This window comes from Melozone crissalis, unplaced genomic scaffold (assembly GCF_028551555.1).
Source record: "Melozone crissalis strain CALT ecotype California unplaced genomic scaffold, PUWL_Pcris_2 ptg000042l_1, whole genome shotgun sequence".
Lineage (NCBI taxonomy): Eukaryota > Metazoa > Chordata > Aves > Passeriformes > Passerellidae > Melozone > Melozone crissalis.
This window is the reverse complement of record NW_026535820.1, coordinates 2,592,978-2,619,422: the sequence shown is the minus strand read 5'-3', so window position 1 is coordinate 2,619,422 and position 26,445 is coordinate 2,592,978. Positions and strand designations below refer to the sequence as shown.

The window sequence follows — 26,445 nt, the reverse complement described above, 5'->3', positions numbered from 1 at the left end:
AGAGAATCAGATTAAGAAACATTTAAACAAACTGGGCATCCACAAATGGGTAGGATCTGATGGGATAAACCCACAAGTGATGAGGGGCCAGGTGATACCACCACAAGGCCACTCTCAGTTATCTTTAAAAAGTTGTGGTGATCGGGGAGGCTCATGTGAGCTGCAAGAAAGCAAATGTCACTCATAACTTCAAAAAGGGCAAGGAGAAAATACAGACTGGTCAGCCACACCTCAATCCCTGGGAAGGTCATGGAGCAAATCATCCTGGAAGCTGCTTCCAGCTATTTTAATGACATGAAGGTGACTGAGAGATGGATTTACAAATGGGAAAATCATGCTTAACTAACCTGATACCTCTCTGGAATAGCATGGCTCTCTTGGTGGATGTGAGAAGATTAGTGAATGTTAATAAGTCTTTTGACTCTGTCCATCATAACATTCTCTTGGACAAATAGTGAACTCCACTGTACATTCTAGCCTGAGGATGAATAGTATGGAATACTCCTCTGAATAACAGAGAGTTCTCTTGCAGTTGAAAAAGTGAACTTTAATATTCCCAGACATATTACCATACATATTAGTCAGTATTGTATTTTATTATATTATATTATACTATACACAGGGTAAGAGAAGGTTAATATGCTGTGCCTACTATTTAATCTTAATTTCTTTACAGAATCATACACAAATTACTGATTTTATGAAGTATCAGGGAATATCATGACCATCAGAATTCTGATTCATTCCATTTAATAGTGCTGTCATAATGTCATCCCACTAAAATCAGGCTAGAGGAAAGATGGGCACTCTACCTGTTGTGCCTGAGCATGTGCAAGTAGCCCAGAAGGGGATGTTCTGCACATCCTGAGTGAGCCTTGTTTTCAGGGGTTTGGGTATTTTGCTGTGCACTGGAACCCATCACCCTTGTGATGGATCTGTTAAACACTTGTGCTGAGATTCACCTGCCTGAGACAAAGCAGTAGTTAAATTGGGAATTTGGAATGTGACCATTCCAACAGGTGACTCAGACCACAAGGGACAGTGATGCAATACCCCCAGAAATATTCTCATATTTTGTCCAGGTTCTTAAGGCTCAATTCCTAGTTTGCAATGGAGAGAGCCAGAAATTTACTGCTTGAAATTTGTTTAGAGAAGCTTTTCCCTCTAAATAAAAATCTTCACATTTTTAATGGATATCTGACATTTTGGTTTCTAAACAAAATATTTTTACCATTAGAACAGAAGAAAAGGCAAGGAGGAAATATTTATTCATTTTGATTTCTTTCAAAATTTTCCTCAGTAAATCCTTGCCCATCTGTTCTAGTGATCAATATTTATAATGCATAATGAACATTAAATTACTGGTGAAGTATCTCCAGGATGCATTCAATATTCTGTAGATACTCCTAATTTTGACATATTGATCTTACGTGGTTAACTCTTCTAATATACAGATCAGTCTAGAGACACTTTCATTTTTCTTTTTCTTTGTGAAGAAAAGGTCTAATGTAGGGTCCTGCAATGCTTTAATTATTTTCTTCTTTCTCTTGAGTCTATTAATGCTTTGCTTTGTTAAATGGATATAAATCACAGCACCATATTACATTAAAAACATTTCTGTGTAACTGAATTTTGAACTGAACTGACTCTGTTAGATGTTCTCCATTTCATCTTACTCACAAAGAGAACTGTTGAAATGAGATCAGATTGGTGAAGCAAATCAGGAAATACTGTGAATTGATTTAAAAAAATTCAAAGAACTGTGAAGAAGGGTGTTCCAGGTATTTCATCATATTGAATAAACCAAAATATCACTTTGTATGCACTTGGTGCACAAGTATCTACCTGCAATTCTCAGTGCCCATGGAGTTCTGCCATGGTGCATAAGCACTTTATGGTTATTTTTGAGCTTCCTTTCTTGCCACTCTCCATTGGTGCAATTCTTGCAGAAATTGGTGGGAACTGAGAACTGATATTAGGAAAGTCAAAGTCTTGGACAGAGCATTATGCACTAAAAATGGAAAGGAACCCAAAATAACAATGCAGAAAAGATATGCAACAAATTGTATTTTTCCATAGAGCATTTCCAGCCCAGTTCAAATGTCTCCTAACTGTATGCTCTTAATTACTTTAAAAAGCCCTAGCAATCCAAATTAAGCTCCAGGAATATCATGTTTGATTCAGGCTTCCAGAGTGACACGAATTCATTAAATCTTCCACACCAATCCGCTTTGTTACTTTTGGCATATCTACAATTTTTTGTGTAATAAAACATTGCATAAAGGGTTTAGTAAATTGAATTTAGCACTATGCCAGCAGTGTAGCCTGCAACCCTAAATGCTCCTGAATTAAGCTTTTGCCTTTCAGATTTGTAAATATTTAGCAGAGGTCTCTCTAGGCATAAGTGTACATACTTATCTTATACTTCTACATATATGTGTAGGTGTGTGTGTATGTGAACATATGTGTGTATATGTCCAATATATATGAAAGCTGACAGGTGTTTGTTGCATTTGAAATACAAGTGAGGCTTTTCTTCTTTGTCACTTCAAAAGGCATACAAAATGAAATGGAGGAAAAAACCCCAACTTTATAACCAATTTTGGCTTTTGGAAAAAATGCTAGAATTGTATTGGGAGTATACTTAAGAGGAGAGCAAAAGAATTCATCCCACTGCACGGAAGATAAATGAGTTAAAAATGTATTTTCACCATCTGCTGCTCTCATGAAATCTTGAGATTTGTAAATGGCAGTTTTGAGAAAGAGTAAATCTGATATTTGGTGTATTTTCTTCAGAGACTGTAATCTTGAGACAGTGTTGTTCTGTCTTAGAAATACGCTTTGTACATTTGAGATTACCCAAAGTATCTGAAAATCTGTGAGAGGTAAGTAGTCTGAGCAGATATCTTTGTCCTCCTCATCTGTACAGTACATGAATATATGAACAGCTGTGGAGATCTGGAAGTGAATCTTTGTAAGAGAGAGTAGAAATGGTAATTGTAGGTAGTCACAGCCAATACTCCAGTCTCTTGCTCAAGATTCAAATGTTCCCTATCCCTGCAAAATATTATCCCTTTCAATTGTAAGCAGGTGTCTTTTAAAATAAGGCTCACACTGGGAGAATTATTTTACTCTGCTATGAGAGGCTAGCACATAATCTGCTATGTGAAGTGGCTCATTATATGTAAAGTTGCTGCTTCTGTGCTGCACAACCTCCTGCATGTGTCCTGGAGAGAAGCTGCTCATTGTTCTGAACTGAACAGTTTTATCTGTTGCAAAACACAAAGGGCTCTAGAAGTCCCCAACTTTATTTTTCTCATGTACTGTCTCTGTGGTAATGCTGGGAGCAACTACAGCAGTTCCCAGTCACATTTCTGCTCAGAAGGAAGCTATTGGCTTCCTAGGAATTATTTATGCATCTTTCATGGCAGTTAAGTGTTGTGCAGTTTAAGAATCCCTGGTCCAAGCAAAGGGATTTTACTGCTATTCATAAACTAGACATATTATTTGTACTGTTGTTTTATTGTTGCATTGTGTTGTTGTTTTATTGCTGTATTCCTAACCAAGCAACATATTTGCATCCAAGAAATGTTTGTAAAGTAGGATAATCAAACCTAAAAATGTGCTAAAGGGAAACCAATACAAGTCCTGCCCCAACTGAGAAAGAACTTTGACACCTCTGGGGGATACAGAAAGAAGAAGGTTCTTGATGAAAGTGCTCAAGATTCCACCTTCCTTAGACCTTGAAGTAGCGTATTTCATGGACTATAATGCAGTCCAGATAATTTCGGATTTTGTGACCGCTCTAGAGAGAAACTAGCAGAGAAAATCTGCCTAAGTGGCCATTAATATTTAATAAACTTTATGGCATCTGTCAACCAGATGAGTTTCCCCTACATCTGCTCTCTGATTTGGCATTCAGTTTGGTTTACCTGTATGAGGTATGGATCAGATACCAATACTATTGGTTCACTCTTCAGCACTATAAATAATCCTGCGTGCAAGCAATTGCTTAAGCTTTCAGCAGTAACATATGTGACCCTGCAAAGATTTGACCTCTTGTCTATCAGCACAGCATCAGTTGTTCCCATATGTTTCAACTCAGCATTCTGAAGATCAGCTGTAAAAGCCAGTAAAAGGGCATTTATATTGAAAGGACTCAGAAGTTCCTTTCCTGATTGCATTAAGGTAATTAAGGTTTCTGCTTTTGCAGATGATGTAGTTAAGATAGATAACCACAGTTACGTGCACATACAGGTTATTTCTTCATCTAAATTGCTGAAGTGGAAGCTTATAAACTGGTAAGCAAGAATTGCAATGTACTTACAAAATATAGTGAGAGGATGGTCCAGTGAAAAAAACTTAAAATGTCAGTCTTCCTGCTTCACAGACTAGTGGAGAACAAAAAGAAAAAAAAAAAAATTGTTTTTCATTTCAAGTTTCTTAATAGGCATTTCATCAAATGGGATCCTTTCAACTCCTTTCTGGCGTGGAAGATGTATAAAATAAATACATTTGTCATGTTTTCATGCTTTTGGAAGAACTTCTGCAAACAAGTGTTTTTCAGGATGGAAAAGAAGGGAAAGTCAATGATTTGTTGGAATATTTGTTAGAGCTGTGGGAGCAGGTGAACAGAATTTGTATAAGCCACTACAAGAAATTGAGCTATAAAAACTATAGGCCTCTAGACCACTTTACTCATCTCAAATCTTGCCCTTATCTTTGGGGATTTTATTTATTTCACTATGGGGAAATGAAACTTATTATTAATTTGATAACACAATTCTCATTCAGTCTAAGGGATTTTTTTGTATTTCTTATGTTGCAAAAAGTTCTTACATATCTAAATCATATACAGAATTAAATTTTCATAGAAAATAATAAATCATATTTTTAATCCACCTAAAGGGCACTTGTTGCTACATAATGTCCTGAGCTCATAAAGGCCCCCATTCCCTGTGCAGACACTCATATAAAAACATATAAAGTAAATAATGTGTGATACCAAGCTTCAAATGGTAAAGACAATGTCCCTATCTTCCTATCTTTCCATTTTATTTATTGTGTTCATTCTAGTATCAAGATTAATCCAGATGCAGATAAGAGTCTGCCAATGGTCTGTAAAGAGCCCACTTCAAAGGGAACTGGATTCTTCCAGCAATGCAATGCAAACAGTAGTAAATGATTAATTATAAGGAAAACAAGTTATCCAGTGCCCCAAAGTCATGTCATACAAATGGGCACTTGGGAGAGGCAGCACATCTGTGGTTAGTGCTGAGTATTGGTCCAGTGTGGTATCATTTCCAGAATCATTTAAGAATTGATAATATCAAAGCAGATCCTTAGACTATGGCCAGCAAACCCTGAGTGCCTGTGTGGCTGTACATGACCAACAATAACCCACCCCATCTTGCATTCCTAGCTAAGAAAGAACCAGCAAGATGCTGTGATTTAAATGAGAACTGATCTCTGAAAGTTTAGCAAATGCCAGCCATAATTAAGTGATCCTTGTAAGACCAATGTAAAGTTGGCAGCTACTGTACAGTAGTTTTTATGTTGAAGTTTTATACAACAGGAAATTTATAGCTAAGAAATGTGAGGCCATAGGCCTGATATTCCAGAGTGTTTCCCAGGAGCTCTTTGCCTTTTGTCTTGAAAATTAAACAGCTTATATCTAGAAAGGCCACCTGGCTTTCAATTTCAGGACCTACCTGAAGTTTTGATAACTCACAGGTCATCATAGCTTAGGGCAATAATAATGCAGAACAACAAATTCCTTTCATAACTTTATTCCTGTAAAATTGTGATTTGCTTAATAAATACTAGAAATTCTTATACAAAGTAACTATGCCTATATGTTTGATTCCTTTTCTTTTCTTTTCTTTTCTTTTCTTTTCTTTTCTTTTCTTTTCCTGTGATGTGATAAATATTACTGGAAGAAAAAACAAATTATAACTCTTGAGACAGATTTCTCACTGAAAAAAAAATCATTGAGTCACTAAATTTCTGTTTAAAATTATACTGCTGTTCCTATTATTCTACCATGTCCATTTTTTAGTATTTTAGTGTGGGGTTCTTGCATCTAGGATTACTGTGGGGATAAGATTTTGAAGCATATCTTGATGTATAAATTACTGATCAAAAATGTTTGCTGATAGTATGCACAGTACATTCCCTGCAAAAGCCCCCAGTAATTACTGTACAGAATGCAGGAAAAGAAAACATAAGAAAAGCTAAAGGCTCATTCATTTGAGCTGCTTTGAGATACATTAGACTGGGGTAGGATTTTATTCCTGACTCCTGCTTTATATGGGTATTTGGGTCCTGAAGTTATGAGGATTCGAATTGAGTTCTGTGCATCTGGAGAAGTATTTGTGCACTGCAGAAAATATGCTGGGCCAGGTGTAGTGAATGCATTCCCAGCAGACACAGCATGCTGCAGTTTAATCCCTTGTCACCAATGGGCCAATGTTTACATTGCTTAAGTGCTAATATGCTAATTCCAACTTCTGGTATCAAGAGGTTAACATGATGCTTCTGCTTTTGTAATTATTGCTTAAGACTGACTGGCACACTAATGGAAAATTGATTAAACTCTTTAGGAATTGTAACACCCTCTGGAAAAAAATATACAATTCATTCCTAAAGTAAATCTGATAAGCAAATAATTTAAGTCATTTGTCAAAATCAAAAGCAATTGGCAACTCCAAAATAAATATTGCTTTTCTTTCCAGCTACAAAGTTAGACACTAAATGAATTTTAGTAAAAATCCAATGCTTGTAATGGAGAGGGGATGGCATCTTTTCCTTTTGACAGGGTGTTTCAGAACACATTTTTCTCTGATGTAAAGATAAAAATCATAAGCTCTTTTCATCCCAGCTTCCAGAATCGGTGTGAAACTCATGACCCTACTAACACTGCTGATGTTTGACATTTTCAATGCAGCTTTATTTGTATGTTTTGATGTTAGAAATGGTGTCCATCGTATTGAAAGACTAACAGTAAGTGGAAGGAGCAGACAATGAAAGTACATCTGTTCCTCTCTTTCTTTACTGGCACCATTTCACTGTTTGGCTCTCTGATTTCCACAGAGAGAGATTTGGAAACTGTTCCTCCTTTACAATTTCACATGCCTTTAGGGGAATCTCTTACCCAAATCATGCTGCTCTGAAACAAGCCTCCTGCAGATAAAAATCCATAGAAATTACTGTTTATCTTGCTGAGTTACATATAGCAGGCTTCCCCCAACAGAAGCATTAGATATGTGCAGCAGCACCACACAGTTGCTATATGAGTGCTTCCTTGTGTAAATCAGATTCAGTGTCAGATTGGGGCTATAAAAGGTACATTTGAAAGTGTGGTGGTGATAGTGATGAAAATGTCTCTTCTGGCTCAGTCCAAGCACACAAACAGGTTACTCAAAAGGCCCTCCCATTCCAGAAGTGTCAGGAGGGGCACTTGTGCAGAGGTGGAGGTCGTGAAAAAATCTGGTCTAAACATCCTTGTTCCTGCTTTTAGACCTCACTGTTCTGTCCATATTATTCTCCTGGAGTATATTATCAAGGACATTGATCTCATTTCACACAAAGGTGATTATGTGCCTCTAGAAAGAACCTAGAAGTGAACCAGGATATGGCAATGAAGCAGGGAGCTAATTGTTTGAGCAGAAATGTATCCATAAATGGTGATGTTAGGGCTGATGGAGGATGTTGTATTTCCTTCAGTCGTTGTAATATAGTCCCATATTTCTAAATCCTATTTTATGTCAAACTAGGTTCTCATTTTCTGTCTTAATGGAAATATTTCAAAAGGATAACATTCTGTAATATAAACAGGACCTCAAAGAAGAAGACTGTTTTCTTAGATGCTGAAAATTCAGTTCAGAAGTCAAGATCCCAAATTCTGCAAAACACTCCAGATATTCCTGTTTTGACTCCCTAATTTCCCCATCCATTTCTCCATCTTATATGACAGTAAAGCAGTAGTGCCAGTTCTTTCCTTTCAGGCTAACATTAACTGTTATAATGTCAAATGCATTGCACTGAAGGCAAAAAATCACCTCTGTCCCACTTCCTATCCTTCAAAGGAGCATGGGACAATGACAGGAGTGTGCACTGCCAGGACTGCTAAGATAAATCATTTTGAAAAAAACAAACCTCAGCCATGGTGTCATTGTGGTGTTTCTATTAATAGCAGTGAAATGCTTCGCTGCCAGTGAGCTCCTAGATATAGTAAATCAGATATTTCCCCATAAAAATGTGCTTCTAATTATACAGCTCGCAGAAAAATAATTGGACATAAAGGACCCAGAATAAAGCAGAAGCAGATATAATCTGCAAGATCAATAAGATTAATAATCCTTTTGAAAGTAATAACTGTATGTTTACATCTCAGAGAAAACGTATATAACAGCATATAGTAATATGACATATATTCCTTATACACAGTGGTTCCAGTTTATTCCAGGTGATGCTGGAATTATAGTGTTTTCTTCCAGTACTGCCATAACTGTAATTACTAAAAGCCATATGGTTTTGTCATATATATTCCACAGTAAGGGATTTTTAAAAAATATTTACTTTGTTTTGATTAGCACTTCTAAATAATAGTACTAACCTTTTTCTTCTTTAATTACTCATGCAGTTCTATCCCTTATCATAAAGATCATGCAAAAGAAAGAATCACATTCCCCTTCCAGCACATTTTTTAGGTTTTGGTGGTGGGTGTGGGGGCTTTATGTGGCTTTCAGAAGTAGAAATATATGTAATCAGTGTGTAAATACCCCAAAGACTCTGTTCCAAGTCTTTATCATAAATTGCCAGATGCTGACAGTTAAAAGAAAAATTATGAAATTGTCAGCTATGAAAGATACTTCCTGAAGCATATCCAGAAAATAATGTATTTGTTCCGTGTTCAAGGGTTCTTTGAAGATAAATTTTATTGTCCATAGGCTTGCTGCAGATAGCTGCATTATAGCTGTACATACCTGACAAATTTATTTCCAGGTTTATTTCTGGTCTTAAGCCTGATTGAGCTGTAGAAACTGTGCTGTAGCTGCAGTCAAGGAAACCTATGGGGTTTCTGTGGCCTGGCCATCGGCTTGACAACCAGGAAGATTTGACAGTTTGGTCCTTCTTTTGAAAGCAAGCAACATTCGTGTCCCTCTCTACAGTCAACTCAGACATTTGGGTAAAACCTGTATTTAATAATAAACCATTTCGTGGTAAGGCCTGATATTTCTGCTACACAGTGTTCTGCTTGGCTCCAGAAGTGGCCAGCCAGTGGAACCAATGACATGGGACTGATGGCTCACACTGGCCATCTATTCCTCTCATCACAGGGCATTTGGAGCATAAATGTGGGCTAAAAAATAGCTCACCTCTGGCTCCTCTTGACTGCAGGAGAAACAGCCACAGTGGCTGGAAGTGTGAACACACAGGGCTAGTCTGTGATATGCATTTGTCTGCAAGGAGCATGCTCCTTCCAGCTAGAGAAGTTCTGTTTCCAACATTGACATGGGTATCACTGGGGAAAAATGCCCCAGCATACTGTTTGTTCATGTGGGAACAGCTGCCACCTCAAAGAGGTGACTTTTTTCTTCTCTAAGATTATATGCTTTTTTATTTTAATAAGTATGTGGCCCAACAACAGATCCTAACAGTTTCTGTAGGGATTTCTAAAAGGGAGCCACTGACCAAGATGGAGCAACCCACAAACAAAAGTTTTGATGCAGTTCAGGGCTCGGTGTAGATCCAGTCTAGTATTTTTTCTCCCTGATGACCTAATCCAGGGTCTCAAATATAAAGATATCCAGGAAAACAGAGACAAGAAAAAATAGCTCCTAAGTTTTTAAATGTGTGGAAAACTGCCCTAGGAGAACAACAACAAGGCCAGGAAACAACTGATGGAAACCTATCCCATTCTTAGACAATTACTAAAAATCTAAATGTTATAAGTTCTGAAATAATATATCTTCATTTTTCATATATTTAAAATAATAGAATTTGAATATAAATTTTAAATTGCTGATCTCTTCTGTAGAGATTTTAGAAAAACTCTATATATCCTAGATTTTTTTTCAAATCTGGAAAATACAGAAGTCTGAATCAAATTGTATTACAATGATACTTTCAGTTAGGTACAAGAGTTTCAAATAATCTACATTGCTACTCTTGATGCCTGTAGATGCAGAAATAATATCATCTTACACATTTGTGAAGTAGAGGAGATAATTCATCTATCACAACATGGAATTTCCTGAGGCATTGTGTAGAAATCAAACACTCCACACTGTTCTGTAAGCTGCTTCTGTGAGCCTTCCCATGGGATAAAAAAAGATGTACTAAATTTATTACCTATTTTTAAATGAATATCCATAGAATCCCACCAATTCCCCTTTTGCCCTCTTAAAATCCTATGGGACATTTGCATAAAGATGATTTTCAATATTGTTTGGCAACCAGAGCTCTCACCAAAGCTGCTGGGGCTTAGGTTGGTTAGGGTTATGCTGAGAGCATTAAGTCGGCATTTTTGCGTTCACGTGTATTCATTCCATTGGAAACAAATGGTTCCCTTACTAAATATGTGTTGTGACAACAGGAGCAGTGTGTCCTTGTCAACAGCTGCATGATAAAACAGAGACATCTACTGGTTAAAATAGAAAATAGGAAAAATACAAAAATCTGTGCAGAACATTAGACAAAGCCTTGTCAGACTGCTCTCCTTTGCTTCCCAGTACAGCTGACTAAAATATTCAAACTCCACTGGTGCATTCTGGTTAAAGGCAACAGCAAACCTCCCTTTGATTTCATGAGAAAAAGCCAGACCCTGTAACAATGATTGACCATAATTCTAATAGACTATAAACATAACAGACATTTATTTGTGACAGAACAAAACCAGTCTTCTGTAGAGCAGGGAATAGTCAGCCCTTCTTCTGTCCAAGTCACAGTTTGGGAAAAACAGACATTCCTTGAACACTCTGTCCAGCACCTGCCTGAGGAATTTATGCTAAAAGCAGAGTCTGAATTACAGCTCTAAACAGGAATGTTCCTGTATTTTACAGGCATCTTCTCATATACTGTCCTCTTAGTCTGAGCTCACAGCAGCATGAGTAGTACCTTTTAATGGTATTTTAATAATGGATAATATATTTTGTGAATCAGATCTGTCTTCAATTACAATTTGACCTTCCTAAATGTGATGTGAGGACATTTACATATTTATTGAAGAGCACTGGTACTCTGTGTATGTGTTACAGCATACATTACACCTTAATAAGGGTTTGAAACTGCAGTATTACAGATGAAGTTTCAAAAGTAATCCTGGAGTGACAGCTAACATAAGGAAATGACATCTAAGATATGCAGACCTTTAACTACTGTATTGTAAAAAAGACAGCAGGCTGAATTCCTTTCCCTAAAAATTTATCTTATTCTGCAAGTTTGGGAAATACTGGCCTAACCTTTACATAAAACCATAGATTAATATAGATATTTTATATAGAACCTTTGTTCTGAAATGTGTATAGAAATTGACATGAAGCCAAGATATAGAAATTATTTTTAAAGTGTGAATAAAGAATTTTGGGCCTGTCATAATTTCAAATAAGTCTGATAGATAATATCAGCCTTCAGGAAGACCATACCTACTCATTGTGTTATATGACTAAAAAACAGTCTTATTCAATGGTAAAAAGATGATACAATGAGAATAGTTCAAACAAAAAATCTTAATATGTTTTTCAGCAAATTAGACTCAAGTGTACAGTCCTGGTTAATAACCTGAGGTCCCAAGTGAAAGCAGATTCCATTAAAACTAAATGACAAATGGAAAAAGTGAGAACCAAGTAATTTGGTTTCCAGTTCCCACGTTTTAAAAATCAGTTACATTCAGCCTTCTGCTTTAAGTTGAATGTTAATATCAAAATAGGCAGCATCAGGATAAATCTGTATATCAGGTGTGCTGATTTCCCCCATTAAATCCATTCAACAGCCTATGCAAAAACTCCTTACAGCTAAACAATTGGGGTTTGATTTTTCATTACTCCTGCTTGTTTATCTCCAGCGTGATTTGCTGGGTGTTAGTAATAACTTACTAAATGGCAAGCAGAAAAACAAATATCTCACCTCTGGTGAGACTCCTGCCTCCTTCAACGGTGTTTTTTTCCAAGAAACAAATATTATGCCAGAGCTGTCTTTATTTTTCCATACTTATCTTTTTAGACTGCATCAATTGCATACCTTCGTGTAAGTAACATGACAGAAGAAAGGGGTTTAGGATGTGTGTGGGTGCAGCGCATTTGCCGCGGCCCCGCGTTCAGCACCGGGCCGGGGACAGCTCCCGGTGCCGCCGCCCGCTCCAGCCCCGCTCCCTCGGCCTCCCACAGCCCAGCTGCTGCTAGGGACCACCTCCCTGCCTGGGTGTGGAAGCAGATCTGTGTTGCTGTGGGGTTTTGTCGGTTTTTGTTTGTTTGGGTATTTTTTTTTTTTTAAATGAAATTCCTGTAACGAAGCCAATGTTTTTGTCAGTGAAGTAACGCAGAACAGATCTTGCATATGGTTTGCTACGCAAAAGGATTGGAAACTGCAAGCTTCTTGTCATGACTTCGATGCAAATTTTGGAGAGTCTAGTACATTCATCTAAGTAATAATACTCAGCTTTCGCTACCCAAAAATTAGACAGCTACGGCAAAACACAACCTCAATGAAGAAATATGTCAAAGGCTTGGAAAACTTCTGAACAAGGGCAGGCAGGAGCTTTAATAAAGACATCTCATTCATTTTTGATAAATGTAGGTGACTTTTCTTTCACACATAAGCAAATTATTCCATTTAGAAATAATACTTAGGAGGCCAAAAATCTATATATAAATAAAGCCTCTAAGATGACTTTTTAAGTTAATTTTTTGTAATCATCCATAAGGCAGTTAAATCTCTCACATTGTTATAGAGCAAAGAAAGCATTAGCTAGATAAACTTTTTGTTTTCACTGTAAACTACCTTACATTAAATTATTCAATATTTCTGTCAATATATGACAGTCAAATTCATGGGCTTATCCAATTGCATCGTGAAAAAAAAAAAAAGTAATTCGCCTACATTTACTCTGGATCTGCCACTTCTTCTACATTAATTCCTAGGGGACAGTTTGCTATTTATCATGAAATAATTTATTTCATGTCTCCCGCTGAAATAGCTTTTTGCTGTTGAACAACAGCAAAAAATATTAGAACTGACTTGATATGGATCTTAATATGCTAAAAAAAATAATTCTTATTAGCTCTGTGCTGATTCAGTATTCAAGGTTGTCTCCACTGATGCTAAATGAAATACATTTGTCTCTTCCCAGACTATGAAGACTGTCTTCATCTGTGACTACTTAAGGTTCCCCATCTTTGCCCAGTCCAACAGATGCCCTCAGAATTAACCTCAGCTTTTCCCTATAAGGAATCATAGCAGGTTTCATCAGGGCTGTGTTTGTTTTCTCTTCTTTCTCTGTGCTTAAGTTCAAGCTGATAGTCCCATTTGCAATCCATTGCCTATTGCTTGGGCATATTGCAATTTCTCTGGTCTCCAACATCCCTTTTTGGTTGCAATATTTAGTAAATACATCTTGCAAATGTTTGCAGTGTTGCACTTAGTTTTCTACTGCGTACCTAATGTGCCCCTAGTGTTTTAAGAGACTTGAGTGGTTCCTGTGCTCAGATTCACAGAGACTCAGTTCATTCCCAGGGTTCCCATTTGCCATATTACCCACGGAGTTGCCTTATACAAAACCACCTCGATACTCAGCCATAATCAAATTCTCAAACCCAAACTAAATTCTTATGCTGAAAATCTTGGTGGTAGAAACCCCAAGGCCACCCTTCCATAAAGCAATAATCAAGTCATTAAGTAAATGCAGTTAGCTCACCCCAGAATGCACGAGGGGTGTATTCCATTAATGTTATCCTAATAGCATAAATACAATAAACAGTAATCTACCTGCAACAGATTGCAGGACAGATGCATTTTATTACTGTTACTTTAAACCAGAAGGATGCTTGCTAATCTCAAAGAACAAAGCATCCTTTCCTACACAGGTTTATTCCCTCTGAGATGCTAGGTCTTCTAAGGCAAATATTCATCTATGCAATGGGAAGATCAGCACAAAGTGGTGGAAAGGCTTTGTGAAAAAATGGAATTTGTACAGTGCTCTCAAGCAGTAAGTATATCAGCTTTATGACTGAACTTCTGAAGTGAAGGTTTGGCCAAGGCAGAAGCAGTTTCTCCAGTCAGACCTACCTTAGCCAGTTTTAAAATACCTTGCTTGACTACAGCTGTGTTTGGAGAAGTTTGAATTAACTTGTGGCAAAATCTGAGCTTTAACTACCTCTTATCATGCCTTCCACTTGAATTACCATGATTATGATCCTGCTGATGTTATCATCACTGGCCTGCCATGCACACTGGAACTGGCGGGCAGCAAACTCCTACCTGCCTTAAACCTCCTCAGACAGAGACTTGAAGGATGCCACGTTACAGAAACAAAGGTGGTCCCACATGTTGGCTCCCAGTCTGGTTGAGCTTGATAGGACTGCACATCCCTGGACATATGTCACTCCTTAGGTTAAGTCACCACCGAACTTCATAGAACCATGAATAAACATCTAGCAGCACTTGAATTCACTGTCTTCATAGGAGCTTGTCTGTGAAGATAAAGTGAAGACAGAGCTTTTTCACCTACTGATGAACTAGAAGATAATTCTCATATCTAAAAGTATGTTGAGTGTTTATGGAGCTAGTTATGAAATCTTTAGTGAAAACCTCCTAAATGAGTATTTCTAAACCAAGCTTTTTAAGTGAGAGTCATCACAGTGCAAAGAGACCAAAAGAAAAGACTGCATCCCTTAGACACTGAATAAACATAACACTGAGAGTTCAACCTTCATATATGTAGTTAATGTGAGGCTTAATGAATATCCCTGAAAGAGCAATGAAGTACAGTCAAATCAAGTCCTTAAAAACATTAATATTAATACTAATCTAGGAAAAGGGGGAAAAGGACAAGTCGGAATTCTAAATAATGTCATCAAGGAAGGAGATGGAGAGCAGCAGAGAGAAGCTGTTCAGTCATCACACAGGCTGCCAGAGTTATAATCAGATGTGCTCCTGAAAGGGCAACAGTGACAGAGCTGCAAGCTGCACTAAATTTATGCTGTTCTGTTAAATTATTCCCCTCTCTTGGGTTCCAAAAATTAAATTTTTAGTAACTGGAAATTAATTTTTCCACCGCTTAAAACAAGGAACATTTGCAAACATATACTTCTTAGATAATTCTCAGTGTTTCAGGACTAATGAGATTGCTTAGATTTGGCATGCTTAAGGTTTGCCATAGCTCCATTGTGCTCTAGTTTGGAGTAAATCCAAGTAGGATTCATTTCTATTTGTCTCATTTTTTATGTCCCATGGCCAAGGACATATGTTAAAAAAGAGCATTAGCCAGTAAAGGACTGTAGCAAAATGTCTTGCTTTTTGTTGAACTTTTTCAAATTTAGAAAATACAGAAGTGGTCTGTTGAAACCTTAGATTGAAAATAATTTTAAGTCTGTCAGAACTGTTCATGATGTGATCTATGGCACACTGATACGTGGCAATGCAGAATTACAGGTGTGAGCTGAGCACAGTCCCCTCTGCAAAGCAGCATGAGATAGAGCATGGGTCAGAAGCAAGAGGTGATGCTTGTAACTGGGAAGACCAAGGAACACAATGGAGGGAGAACATGGAGGGACCAGGGAGCAAGATGTTGTACCATGACCTTCTTCTCATCCTTTGCATCACAGAAGAATATTTTAATGGCCTCTTCTCCTAAATGTCTACAGACTGATGTCCTGACTAAGCTTAAAATTCCTCATGTAGTAATACTTAGTTGCAAGGCGGCTCAATTTGTAGTGTTGTCTTTTCTTCTCCAATGTACGTCTCATTTGGAAAGTCCCAGATGTCAAGCACAGAATGCACACAGATTTAGACAGATGTACAAGACAGCACTCTTACTCAGCAAGACTTTCTGTCCATTCAGTTGCAAACTCAATATCACAATCTGAAGACACCTGACAGTAAAGGATGCTGCTGAAGTAAACTAATTTCTATAAACTCCTCATCAAACCTCCCAAAATGTCTTCCACTGTCATGGGCTTACTCCCTCAGAAAAATGAAAGCATCCATTATGTGACCTTCTGCTCCTGCCAGCGTGGCTGTGAGTCTGTGGATTGTCTGGCCAGAGCTGGGAGCTCTGTGCTACAAGCTAAGGACACTTCTATTGACGCAAGGCGACCCCCAGGGAATGACTCCGTGGTTCAGAAGGCGGAACAATTGCTTTATTCAGCTATACTATGTTATATTACATACTATACTAATACTATACTCTGCTATACTACTCAAGAAAAACCCAGAACACTTACCAGACAGTCAGGACCCAGCTGCTTTGACCTAATTGGTCCATCAATCCAAACAACCATCACCAGTGGCCAATTAACAAATCCCTTTTGGTAAACAATCTCCATAGCACATTCTATATGTGCCAAACAACAGGTGCAGCAAATATAGATAAAAATTGTTTTCTCTTCTCTCTCTGAGCTTTCTCACTGCCTTACCCAGGAAAAATCCTGGGAGAGAGAATTATGTCTCTCTCTGTTCAAAGAGTATGTGAATGCCACAAACTTTATGCAAGATCCAGCATGACCTGCAGGCTATAGCACTTGGTAGCTCTCAGGTTGACCTGAAGAACCTAGAACAACTCCAGACATCTATCTGCTCAAATTTAGACACCTCTTTCCCAAGAACAGATGCTTCTGAGAATATATAGCTAAATACCCAAGAAAGTCGATACAGTTCTCCAGAAGCCTTTCAAAAGCTGAACAACAGCAATTTTTTCTGAGATTTTCTGAAGGCAGAGTTAAAGATACTGCCAGGGTGTATCTTATGTGAAGACAATATCATAAATTTCAACACAGAAAGGGAAGAATATGTGACAGCCTGATAATTTTCATTGTCTGTGGAGGTTAGAAATCTCAAAAGTATGAGACTATACTGCTGTCTATTATTAAATGGTCTAGATCCTACCCTAGATCCTACCCTGGGAAAAAAAAAAGACTGAGGAAACACTATTGCTAACACAGTCTTAGTGAATTGCAGACTGAAACCTATATTTATCAAACATACTGTACTGGCTGATCAGTAGGGCTCAATGGAAATTCCCCTCAGCAGCTATATTTTAATGTGTACCTGATGCATACTTTTTCTCTGCTGCACATAAAAATTACAATGGCTTGTCAGTTATAGCAGAAGTCTTTTCATGCAGCATATAATTTCACGTATCGTATCAGTTGTTGCAGAATAGCAAGGCAAAATTTGAAGGCTATTCTATTTCACCTTTATTTTCTGCCTCAGTTGCATGCTCATTTTATGCAGAATTCCTCACACTGCTGGCAGTAATAAGCAATGAGGGGGTGCACAGGGAAAAAAAAGCCATTTTTTAGTGGCAATTTAATACTGGGAAACAACTAAATTTTCAGGAGATTGCTACCATTCCTTGCACCCAAAAAGTAAAATAACACCATCTGGCAGAGGCTGTTAAGACTGCATCATTAACCCAGGGAATGTTTTTCTATTCATTGCATCAACAGATTCAAATGCCTCATATCCAGCCCATAGGAAAAAAACTCAAAATCTGTCCATTCTTTTAGAAAAAAATGTCATTGACAAGGAAACGTTTTTAAAGATTAAGAGGATCTGGATTTTTATATGCATTTGTAGTACCATAGCTAAATGACATAACCTGCCAGAATATGTCATTTAACAGAGTATATTCTGAAATTCAGGTTAAAAATATTATGTCAAGAACTGTGGTCATAGATTAATGACTTGGAGTGTGCAAATTTTCCAGGCATTTCAGTCCAGAACATAGTTTAAAAAATATTACATGATAAACAGGAAACTCTGCTGGGAAAAATTCAGTCAGGGGTGGTTTCTTTACTTTTCTGTATCAGCATAAGCAGCCTAGCAGTTTGCTACAGGTCTTTCTTATAAATTCTGTGCTTCTGTTAATACAATCTGCATCTGTTCTATGAGAATTTACCAGCATAGTAATATCTGCAAAGTATTCTTTATGTAGACTCAGAATAGGGAGTTCTTCTTTTCTTCTTTTTCTCATAGCTACTCTTTCTCTTCCAAGTTTTCCCCTGGCATTTTTTTGCCTAATGAGTTGTGAAATTTAATCAATTGCAATAATTAAAACATACTGTGTGTGGAATGATGCACTGCTTTAATTACACAACAAAGTCCCAAACAAATAAAAGCTTGAGATTCTTACATTAGAAGAAACTAAACTACTTTACTTTGCTGTAAATTTTTTCACTAAGAACAGACTCATGCTTATAGATTATATGTATAAATCACTTAAGGTTCCAGGCTTGCTGTACTGCATATTATATTAAAAGAGCTGGGGGAGTTCAGGCTTGTGTTAGCAGTACATGAAGGAATGGCTGGAACAAACAGATGGATGCTTGTTTTCAATAAAACACCCAAAATGCATGGAGTTTTAGCAATGTCACATAGTGCAAGAGAGGGTGCTATTCACTAACTCACCTCTTTTCTAGGATCTTTTGTATGCTGGTAGACATTTAGGCATAAAATAAATCCCTTATGACAGACTGAAATGCCAGTGGTTCCTAATTAAAATCAGTTTTATGACAGTTGGGCAGATACATTCTTACTATTATTTTTTTTTTAAGAACAATGCATGTCAAGTAATTTGGTCCTGGTATTATGCAGCTTTTACTAATCCTGTTATTTGCATTCTGATTCTGGCCCCAATGAGGCTCCATCAGCTTGACAGAAACTGGAAGCTCAACTGTTCAGACCTGTGCCTTGTTCATTTGTTCCATAAATTCAAAAAGTATAATTATGTTACTGAGTATTTTAGAGGAGTCAAGCCTGCATTAGCTGTTTCACAGTCATTTAGGTGAAGTGGGTAACCCAGCACACCTTATTCAAGTTTCCAACTTTAATACAGAAATCTGATACAGGCAACTTCCACAGTTTGAAAGGTAGTTGTTGCCCTCTTATAGTGTTGTCTTTAGTCTGCCTCCGTCCTAGCTACAAATTTCATAAATCAGCCCTGCCTACATATGCACTGTTATTGCTCTCATTCTTTACTAAGATTGGCTTCTTTTGCTGATGTTGGTAGCAGAAGGTTTAAATGAATGTATAGCCTTTCTAAATAGGATGGGTTAACCTAAGGATGTGTTCTGAATTGGCTGTACAAAGGATGAAGACAGATGGTCCATAACTCATTTGGCAGAAGAAATGAAGGTATCTTATGTCTCCAATAAAAATAGTTAGGGAAAAGGAAAAAAAAAACTAAACAAAAGAAAGGACAGAAGCAGCACTGGTAGAGAAAAATTCAAATAAATATGCTTGAATACTTTAGAATATGAAAGGTGATACCTGCCTGCCTGTTCTGTACCATTAGTAGCTGAAGAAGGCCAAAGATAGTACCTAAGTACAACATTATGCCAAATACACACCACACCATGAGCAATTTCTGTTTGTGCTTAAAGAACTGAATATCCACTTGGTAACCCATAGATTAAACAAGTTTATTGCTGTTTTTCTCAAAGCTACAGTGAGGTGGCCTTTCTATCTCTAGAGCCTCTATCACCACTGTGACCAGTCTGTCTGCATACACTCTTCACACTTGCATTCTTCTTAGCTTCATTTCATTCTTCTTGGGTGTTCCAGCAATTTTGTCAGACCTAATGCATCCTTGGAACATCACCAAATGGATTTAACAGTTCCATTTCTGAGACATGAAAGTAAATGCTTTTGTGAATGAGCTTAAACTGATCTTTTAAACAGAAAATGATTTATTTTAGTATTTTTAATAAAACCCTGGATTTAATTAGGACTTCCAACCAAAATAATATCTTTTTTCCAAATGTTTTAATAATTTTTATATCATTTTAACACTTTGCTCACTGTCTCAAAGTTGCTTATATTCCTTAGAGTGTAAATAAATAAACTTTCTGGTAAAGCCATGAGGTTCTTTGATATTAATATTTTTCTGATAATATTGGTTCTGAAAAAGGCAATGACCAGCTATTCCAGGCAGAGTGGAAGGCTGTGAGGTACAGAGATGTCTGAACTTTATCAGAGTGTCTTTTTTCCATCATAGGGCCATTTTTACAGAACCAGGCCTGCAGGAGACAGGTGGGGGAAAAAAGGGGGAAAAGTATTGTAGCAGTACTGATTGAGAGGGCTTTAAACTAGGTTTGAAGGGGGAAGAGAATAGGACCAGGCTGACTAGAGATGAGCCTGGGGGGAGCATGCTGGTGCTGGGAGTGAAATGAGCAGCCCACCTGAAGTGCACATGCATGGATGAACACAGTTTGGGGAGCTGGAAGCCATCGAGCAGCAGGAGAGCTGTGGTGTAGTTGGCACCAGGGGAGCACTCACAAGAATGGAGAGTGGCAATGGATGGTTATAAGCCCTTCAGATGGAACAGATGAGGAAGGAGAGGTGTGGCAGAGGGGTCTACACTTTAGGGAGTGTTTCAACTGTGTAGAGCTCAAGAACAGACGATTGGAGGTTGGCCAATGTGGCACACATCTACAAGAAGGTTCAGAGGAATGGTCCGGGGAACTAGAGGCCTCTCAGCTGACCTCAATGCTGGGGAAGGTTATGGGACAGATTATCTTAAGTGCAATCACCCACCATGAACAGGACAACCAGAGGATCAGGCTCAGCCACAATGGGTTTAGGTCCTGTCTGACCAGCCTGATCTTTTTCTGTGACCAGGAGACCTGCCTAGTGGCTGAGGGAAAGGCTGTGGATGCTGTCTACCTCCAGTAAAGCCTTTGATACCATCTCCCACAGCATTGTCCAAAACTGGCAGCCCACAGCTTGGACAGGGGCACTCTTCACTGGGTTCAGGACTGGCTGGATGCTGGGTCCAGGGAGTGGTGGTGAAGGGTTCTGCATCCAGCTGGCAGGGTCTGGAGCACAGAGCAGCTCGCAAGTGTTATGGTGAGCAGGTGAGGGAGCTGGAGTTGTTCAGCCTGGATAAAAGGAGGCTCAGGAGAGAATTTATTACACTCTACAACTGCCTGAAAGGAGGCTGTGTCCATGTGGAGGAGAGCCTGTTCTCCCAGGCAACGAGTGGCAGGATGAAAGGATATGGCCTCAAGCTGTGCCAGGGGAGGTTCAGGTTGAATATCAGGAAGAATTTCTTCACTCAAAGGCTTATCAGGCATTTGAATGGCTGCCTAAGGAGTCAGTAGGTCTTGAAGCATTCAAGAAAGTGATGTGGCACTTAGAGCTGTGGTTTAGTTGGCATGGTGGTGCTCAGTCAAACATTGGACTTGAGGGTCTTGGAGATCTTTTTTGACACTAATGTTTCTATGGTTCTGTCATTCTAAGACTCTGTGAAAGTGAGTGACGAAATATATTATAAAAACCTATCTCCTTAGACAGAAAGTAAAACTTTATTTCTTGGAAGCCTTTGTCTCCTTACACATTTTAATAATTATGAGAAACTCAGTTCACCTTCATACTACTTAGTTTTTAAAATCTTAATTTTAAAAACTCTCAACCTAATTCAGGACCATTACCTTCCATTCTTGTATCATCTGAAATTTGTCCAGACATGAGAATTCAGCAGGACTAGTCTCCTGAATAGTGCTTCCTGTTTATTCTTAATTTTTTCTTCTTGACTTTTCAGCTGGTAAATGTATGCCTGTCTAGAGAAGTGTGCATTATGTAGTACTGAATTACCATCTTACACATAGTATTCCCCAATCAATTCTCCACACTATGTAAACTTTTACATAATTACAATTAATGCAAAAAATTAAAAATGTTCTGCATATTAGCAGGGATGATATATCTTTCACTTGGTGACTTATACTAATAAACATCACCTCCTATTGTAATTTAAAAATGGTAAGACCAGTTATGGCCTGCTTTCTGAAATGAATTGGCTTACTGCAGGCAGTAACACAATCAGGTTTTTGACCATGTTTAAGATGAGTCTAATGTTTTCTCTATGCAAAATTCAGAACAATAAAACAAAATAATGAATACATCAGCGAAAACAGCTTCCACCACTCTGTGTTCATTTGACATGTGTATTTGAAAGGATTTAATCAAACCCTGACAAGCACACTTGTATCAGTCTAACCAAAACATTTTTATTTTGTTTTACAGATTTTGGCCATTGTGTCCATTCTGTTCATCGTCCTGTCCACTATTGCTTTGTCTCTTAACACGTTGCCAGAACTTCAAGAAATGGATGAATTTGGGCAGCCAAATGACAACCCTCAGCTAGCACACGTTGAAGCTGTGTGTATTGCTTGGTTTACCATGGAGTATCTTTTGCGTTTTCTGTCCTCACCAAATAAATGGAAGTTCTTCAAAGGCCCATTAAATGTCATTGACTTACTGGCTATCTTGCCGTACTATGTCACCATTTTCCTCACAGAGTCGAATAAAAGCGTCCTGCAGTTCCAAAACGTCAGACGTGTCGTTCAGATATTTCGAATTATGAGGATCCTAAGGATTCTTAAGCTCGCCAGACATTCAACGGGTCTTCAGTCTTTAGGCTTTACACTCAGGCGGAGTTACAATGAATTGGGCTTGTTGATATTATTTTTAGCCATGGGAATAATGATATTTTCAAGTCTTGTATTCTTTGCTGAAAAGGATGAGGATGCTACAAAATTTACAAGTATTCCTGCGTCATTCTGGTGGGCAACAATCACTATGACTACGGTAGGATATGGTGACATTTATCCTAAGACCTTATTAGGTAAAATAGTTGGAGGACTCTGCTGTATTGCTGGAGTACTGGTCATTGCCCTGCCTATACCAATTATTGTGAACAATTTCTCAGAGTTTTATAAGGAGCAGAAGAGACAGGAGAAGGCAATTAAGAGGAGAGAAGCACTTGAGCGAGCTAAAAGAAACGGCAGTATTGTCTCCATGAATCTGAAAGATGCCTTTGCTCGCAGTATGGAAATGATAGATGTAGCAGTAGATTCAGGAAAGCTTGGAGAACCACTCAGCCCAAAGGAGACATCTGATAATAGCCACCTGTCCCCAAGCCGGTGGAAATGGGCCAGAAGGACAATGTCTGAAACAAGCTCAAACAAATCTTATGAGAACAAGTACCAAGAAGTTAGTCAACAAGACTCCCATGAGCAATTAAATAATGCTGCAGCATCCTCCAGCCCACAGCACCTCAGTGCCCAAAAATTGGAGATGCTGTATAATGAAATTACCAAAACCCAGTCTCAGCCTAATCTTAATGCTGGTTACCAAGACCAGTCAGCAAAGCCACCCAGTTATGAAGAAGAAATAGAAATGGAGGAAGTTATAGGTCAGAGGGATCCGTTGCCAACGGGGCCTGCGGACATCGTAATGGACATGAGAAGCACATCCAGTATCGACAGTTTTGCCAGCTGTGCAACTGACTTCACGGAAACAGAGAGGTCTCCACTCTCTCTGTTTCCTGGCTCTCACTTGCAAATGAGATTTCCAGCTGATGCTGTTAACCTTGAAGAAAACCAAAGAGCAAGAAGTTCTCAGTTTATACCATTTGCAAAAGACAGAGGATTTTCTCCAACTGATGTCACCTTTGACTATAATCCAATCAACAGAGCTGGTATCACTGATGGCAGTGGGTCCCAAACTGTTTCACATGGTCATTTTCATTTTGACACTGCCATGGAAAGCCCCAAAAGCTCCCTGAAAGGTAGCAACCCATTAAAATCTAGATCCCTTAAAGTTAATTTTAAAGACAATAGAGGTGGCGCTCCACAAACTCCGCCAAGCACCGCAAGGCCACTGCCAGTGACAGCAGGAGCAGATTTCACACAGGCCACCCCTCAGCACATCAGCACCATTCTCCTAGAAGAAAATTCCCCCCAGGGTGAACGGCCCGTACTTGGTGCTGACGCACCTGCACTTTGTCAGGGACCCGCTAAAAAATCATCCCCTCTCTTTCCCAAACAAAAAATTTTCACTTTCCCTTCAAAAGAGAGGAGGAGCTTCACTGAAATAGACACTGGAGAGGAAGAAGAGTTTATGGAGTTACACGGTATGAAACACGAGAAAAAACAGGATATCAAGACAAATTGCTGTGGGGATAAACACAGTGATGGCAACAATTTACCAGGGGAGCCACAGGTCAGCTCTTCACCCAAAAGCATGAGCCACAACTGTACTCAAGACATTTACCATGCTGTGGGTGAGGTAAAGCCAGACAATAATCAAGAAGGTCACAAAATGGAAAACCATTTATTTGCTCCAGAAATTCATTCAAGTCCAGGAGAAACTGGTTATTGTCCTACACGTGAAACTAGCATGTGACTAGTTACAGAAGCAATAAAAATATCTTTTCTTAAAACACAGTTAGTAATGCCTATGAACTAAAACATGGAAAGCCTCAACAAAAGTGCATAAAATGTTATTTTTGCATGGCATGAAGAGTTGTTTAGTTTAAATACTGTTTAATTTAAAAGAAAAAGACTGCTTTTGTAACAAACTGAAAAAACAGGGGAAAAAATTACTCAAGAATGGTGAATACAATAAAGAGAGCTTTATTAGGAGCCAGTGGTCTGCAACATCTGACATTTTTGATCCTTTCACTTATGATTGTAGACAGGTTTTGAACTCTTAAACTTTCTTTTTTCCCTCAGTTACAATGAATTTTAGAATTTGCACATGAAAGGATGAAATGTCAATGCATGCATTCATAAGGATGTGAAACAAGGTGCTTTGAGCTTGCAAAATGCATATACTTGTAAATAGTTTGGGGTTGGGGGGAAAGCTACTGTTAACAAGGATTTATGGAAAAAGCATTTCCTGGGACACAGGTACTTCCTTCACAGCGTGCTGCCTGGAGGTTTTGTACAGACTTATGTTGCAAAATTGCAACTTCTACTTAAAGCATCTCACGTATCTTGCTTTCTGTTAAAAAGCTCATGAGTATATCTGTTAATTAAGAACTACAGTATTTTAGTTTATCTGTGTTATAAATCATGATGGGTTTTTTTTTTTTTTTACTTGCAGAACTTCAGTTATTGCATTTGTCAGTTTAATTAATGATCCTGTGAGAGAAAGCAAAGATTTAATGACCAGAACTTGAAACATTTGATATTTTTATAGAGAATTGCCAACATTTCATAACTGAGAAAAAAAAAAGTTCCATTTTAAAATTTAGAAATCATAGTTATTTCTGTGGCAATAAACAGTGCCAAATGGCTATTCAGATATATCCAAAAGTTTTCAACCTCATAGAATATAACTTGGTATTAAAAAAATATTTCCCAAACTCTTAGTTTTCCTTTGATTTAACACTATTTGCTTCTACTTGATCTTCAATCTTTTACCTTTTGTTCTCCATGCAGTGCACATACTTCAGTAAAGGCAATGTTGTTGAAGCTGTTAAGCTGTAAGGACATAAGAGACATAGTTTGTAGGGGAAAGTGATACCTTTTGTTATCATAAATCATATGGCTGGAGAAGAAAAGCCTTCACTACATGTGATTTGCCTCAGGTCTTCCATACCCCAAAGTTTGTTTGTGTTTTTTCAGTTCAATCATTTGGACTGACAGAAGATATCACTTGACTCACCAACTTTGCCTCAACCCATCCTTCCATAGCTGTTCTGAAATGGAGTACAGGAATTTCCATTCTACTTAAATAAAGAAATATGTCATTCCACTGACAACTACCTAAGCATCTTTCATTTCTCTGATTTCTCCAGCTTTGTAAAAGAAAGATGCTGAACCAAAGCCTTCATTACAAAGTACCCATCTAACCACTGTCTCGAAAAAGCTATCTTTATTTTAACTAGAATCCATAGCTTCTTATGCTACAAAATATTTTTTAAAGCTTCTAGAGTGCTTTAATTCCCTAAATGATAGAAAGTTTATTCAGTTCACAAATTCTAATCATAAGCAAATGTAAGCAATTAAACAGACATGCCCTAGAAAATGTTCCCTTTGTTTTGTTTGGGGGGTTTTTTTTTGGTTTTTTTTTTTTTTTTTGGTTTTTCGGGTGGTTTTTTGTGGGTTTTTTTTTGGTAGGGAAAACAGACCAATCAATGCATGGTTTGGAACAGCAGGCTTCTACTTATCCTAGGTTAGTAGGTTAATTTTTCCTTGAGTCTTTTTATGTCACTTGAATATGTAACAACCAGGCACCTAATGCATTTAGGGCAAAGGAATAACCATTTTTATTACAACATGGCCCTTTGCTTAAATGGCTGGGCCAATGCCACAGACCTTAATCAAGTCTGGCACATAGAAAAGAGTCAAGTTTGAAGAGCCCCAAAATATTGATCCTGATGGCTGGGCCAAACAATGAGCACAGCACAATCATTTAGATGGGTTTTTTTAAAAA

General features: G+C 38.0%; 1 protein-coding gene across 2 annotated transcripts in view; it reads left to right on the top strand.

Moving 5' to 3' along the window:
- KCNB2 (potassium voltage-gated channel subfamily B member 2) overlaps positions 1-26,036 on the top strand; it is a 182,561-nt gene extending 156,525 nt beyond the window's left edge. For both annotated transcript variants that reach the window (XM_054285310.1, XM_054285309.1), the window contains one exon: positions 22,246-26,036. In XM_054285310.1, the coding sequence (XP_054141285.1) occupies positions 22,246-24,408 (2,163 nt within the window). In that variant the 3' untranslated portion in view covers positions 24,409-26,036. The remainder of the gene's footprint in view (positions 1-22,245) is intronic.
- The last annotated feature ends 409 nt before the right edge of the window (positions 26,037-26,445 follow it).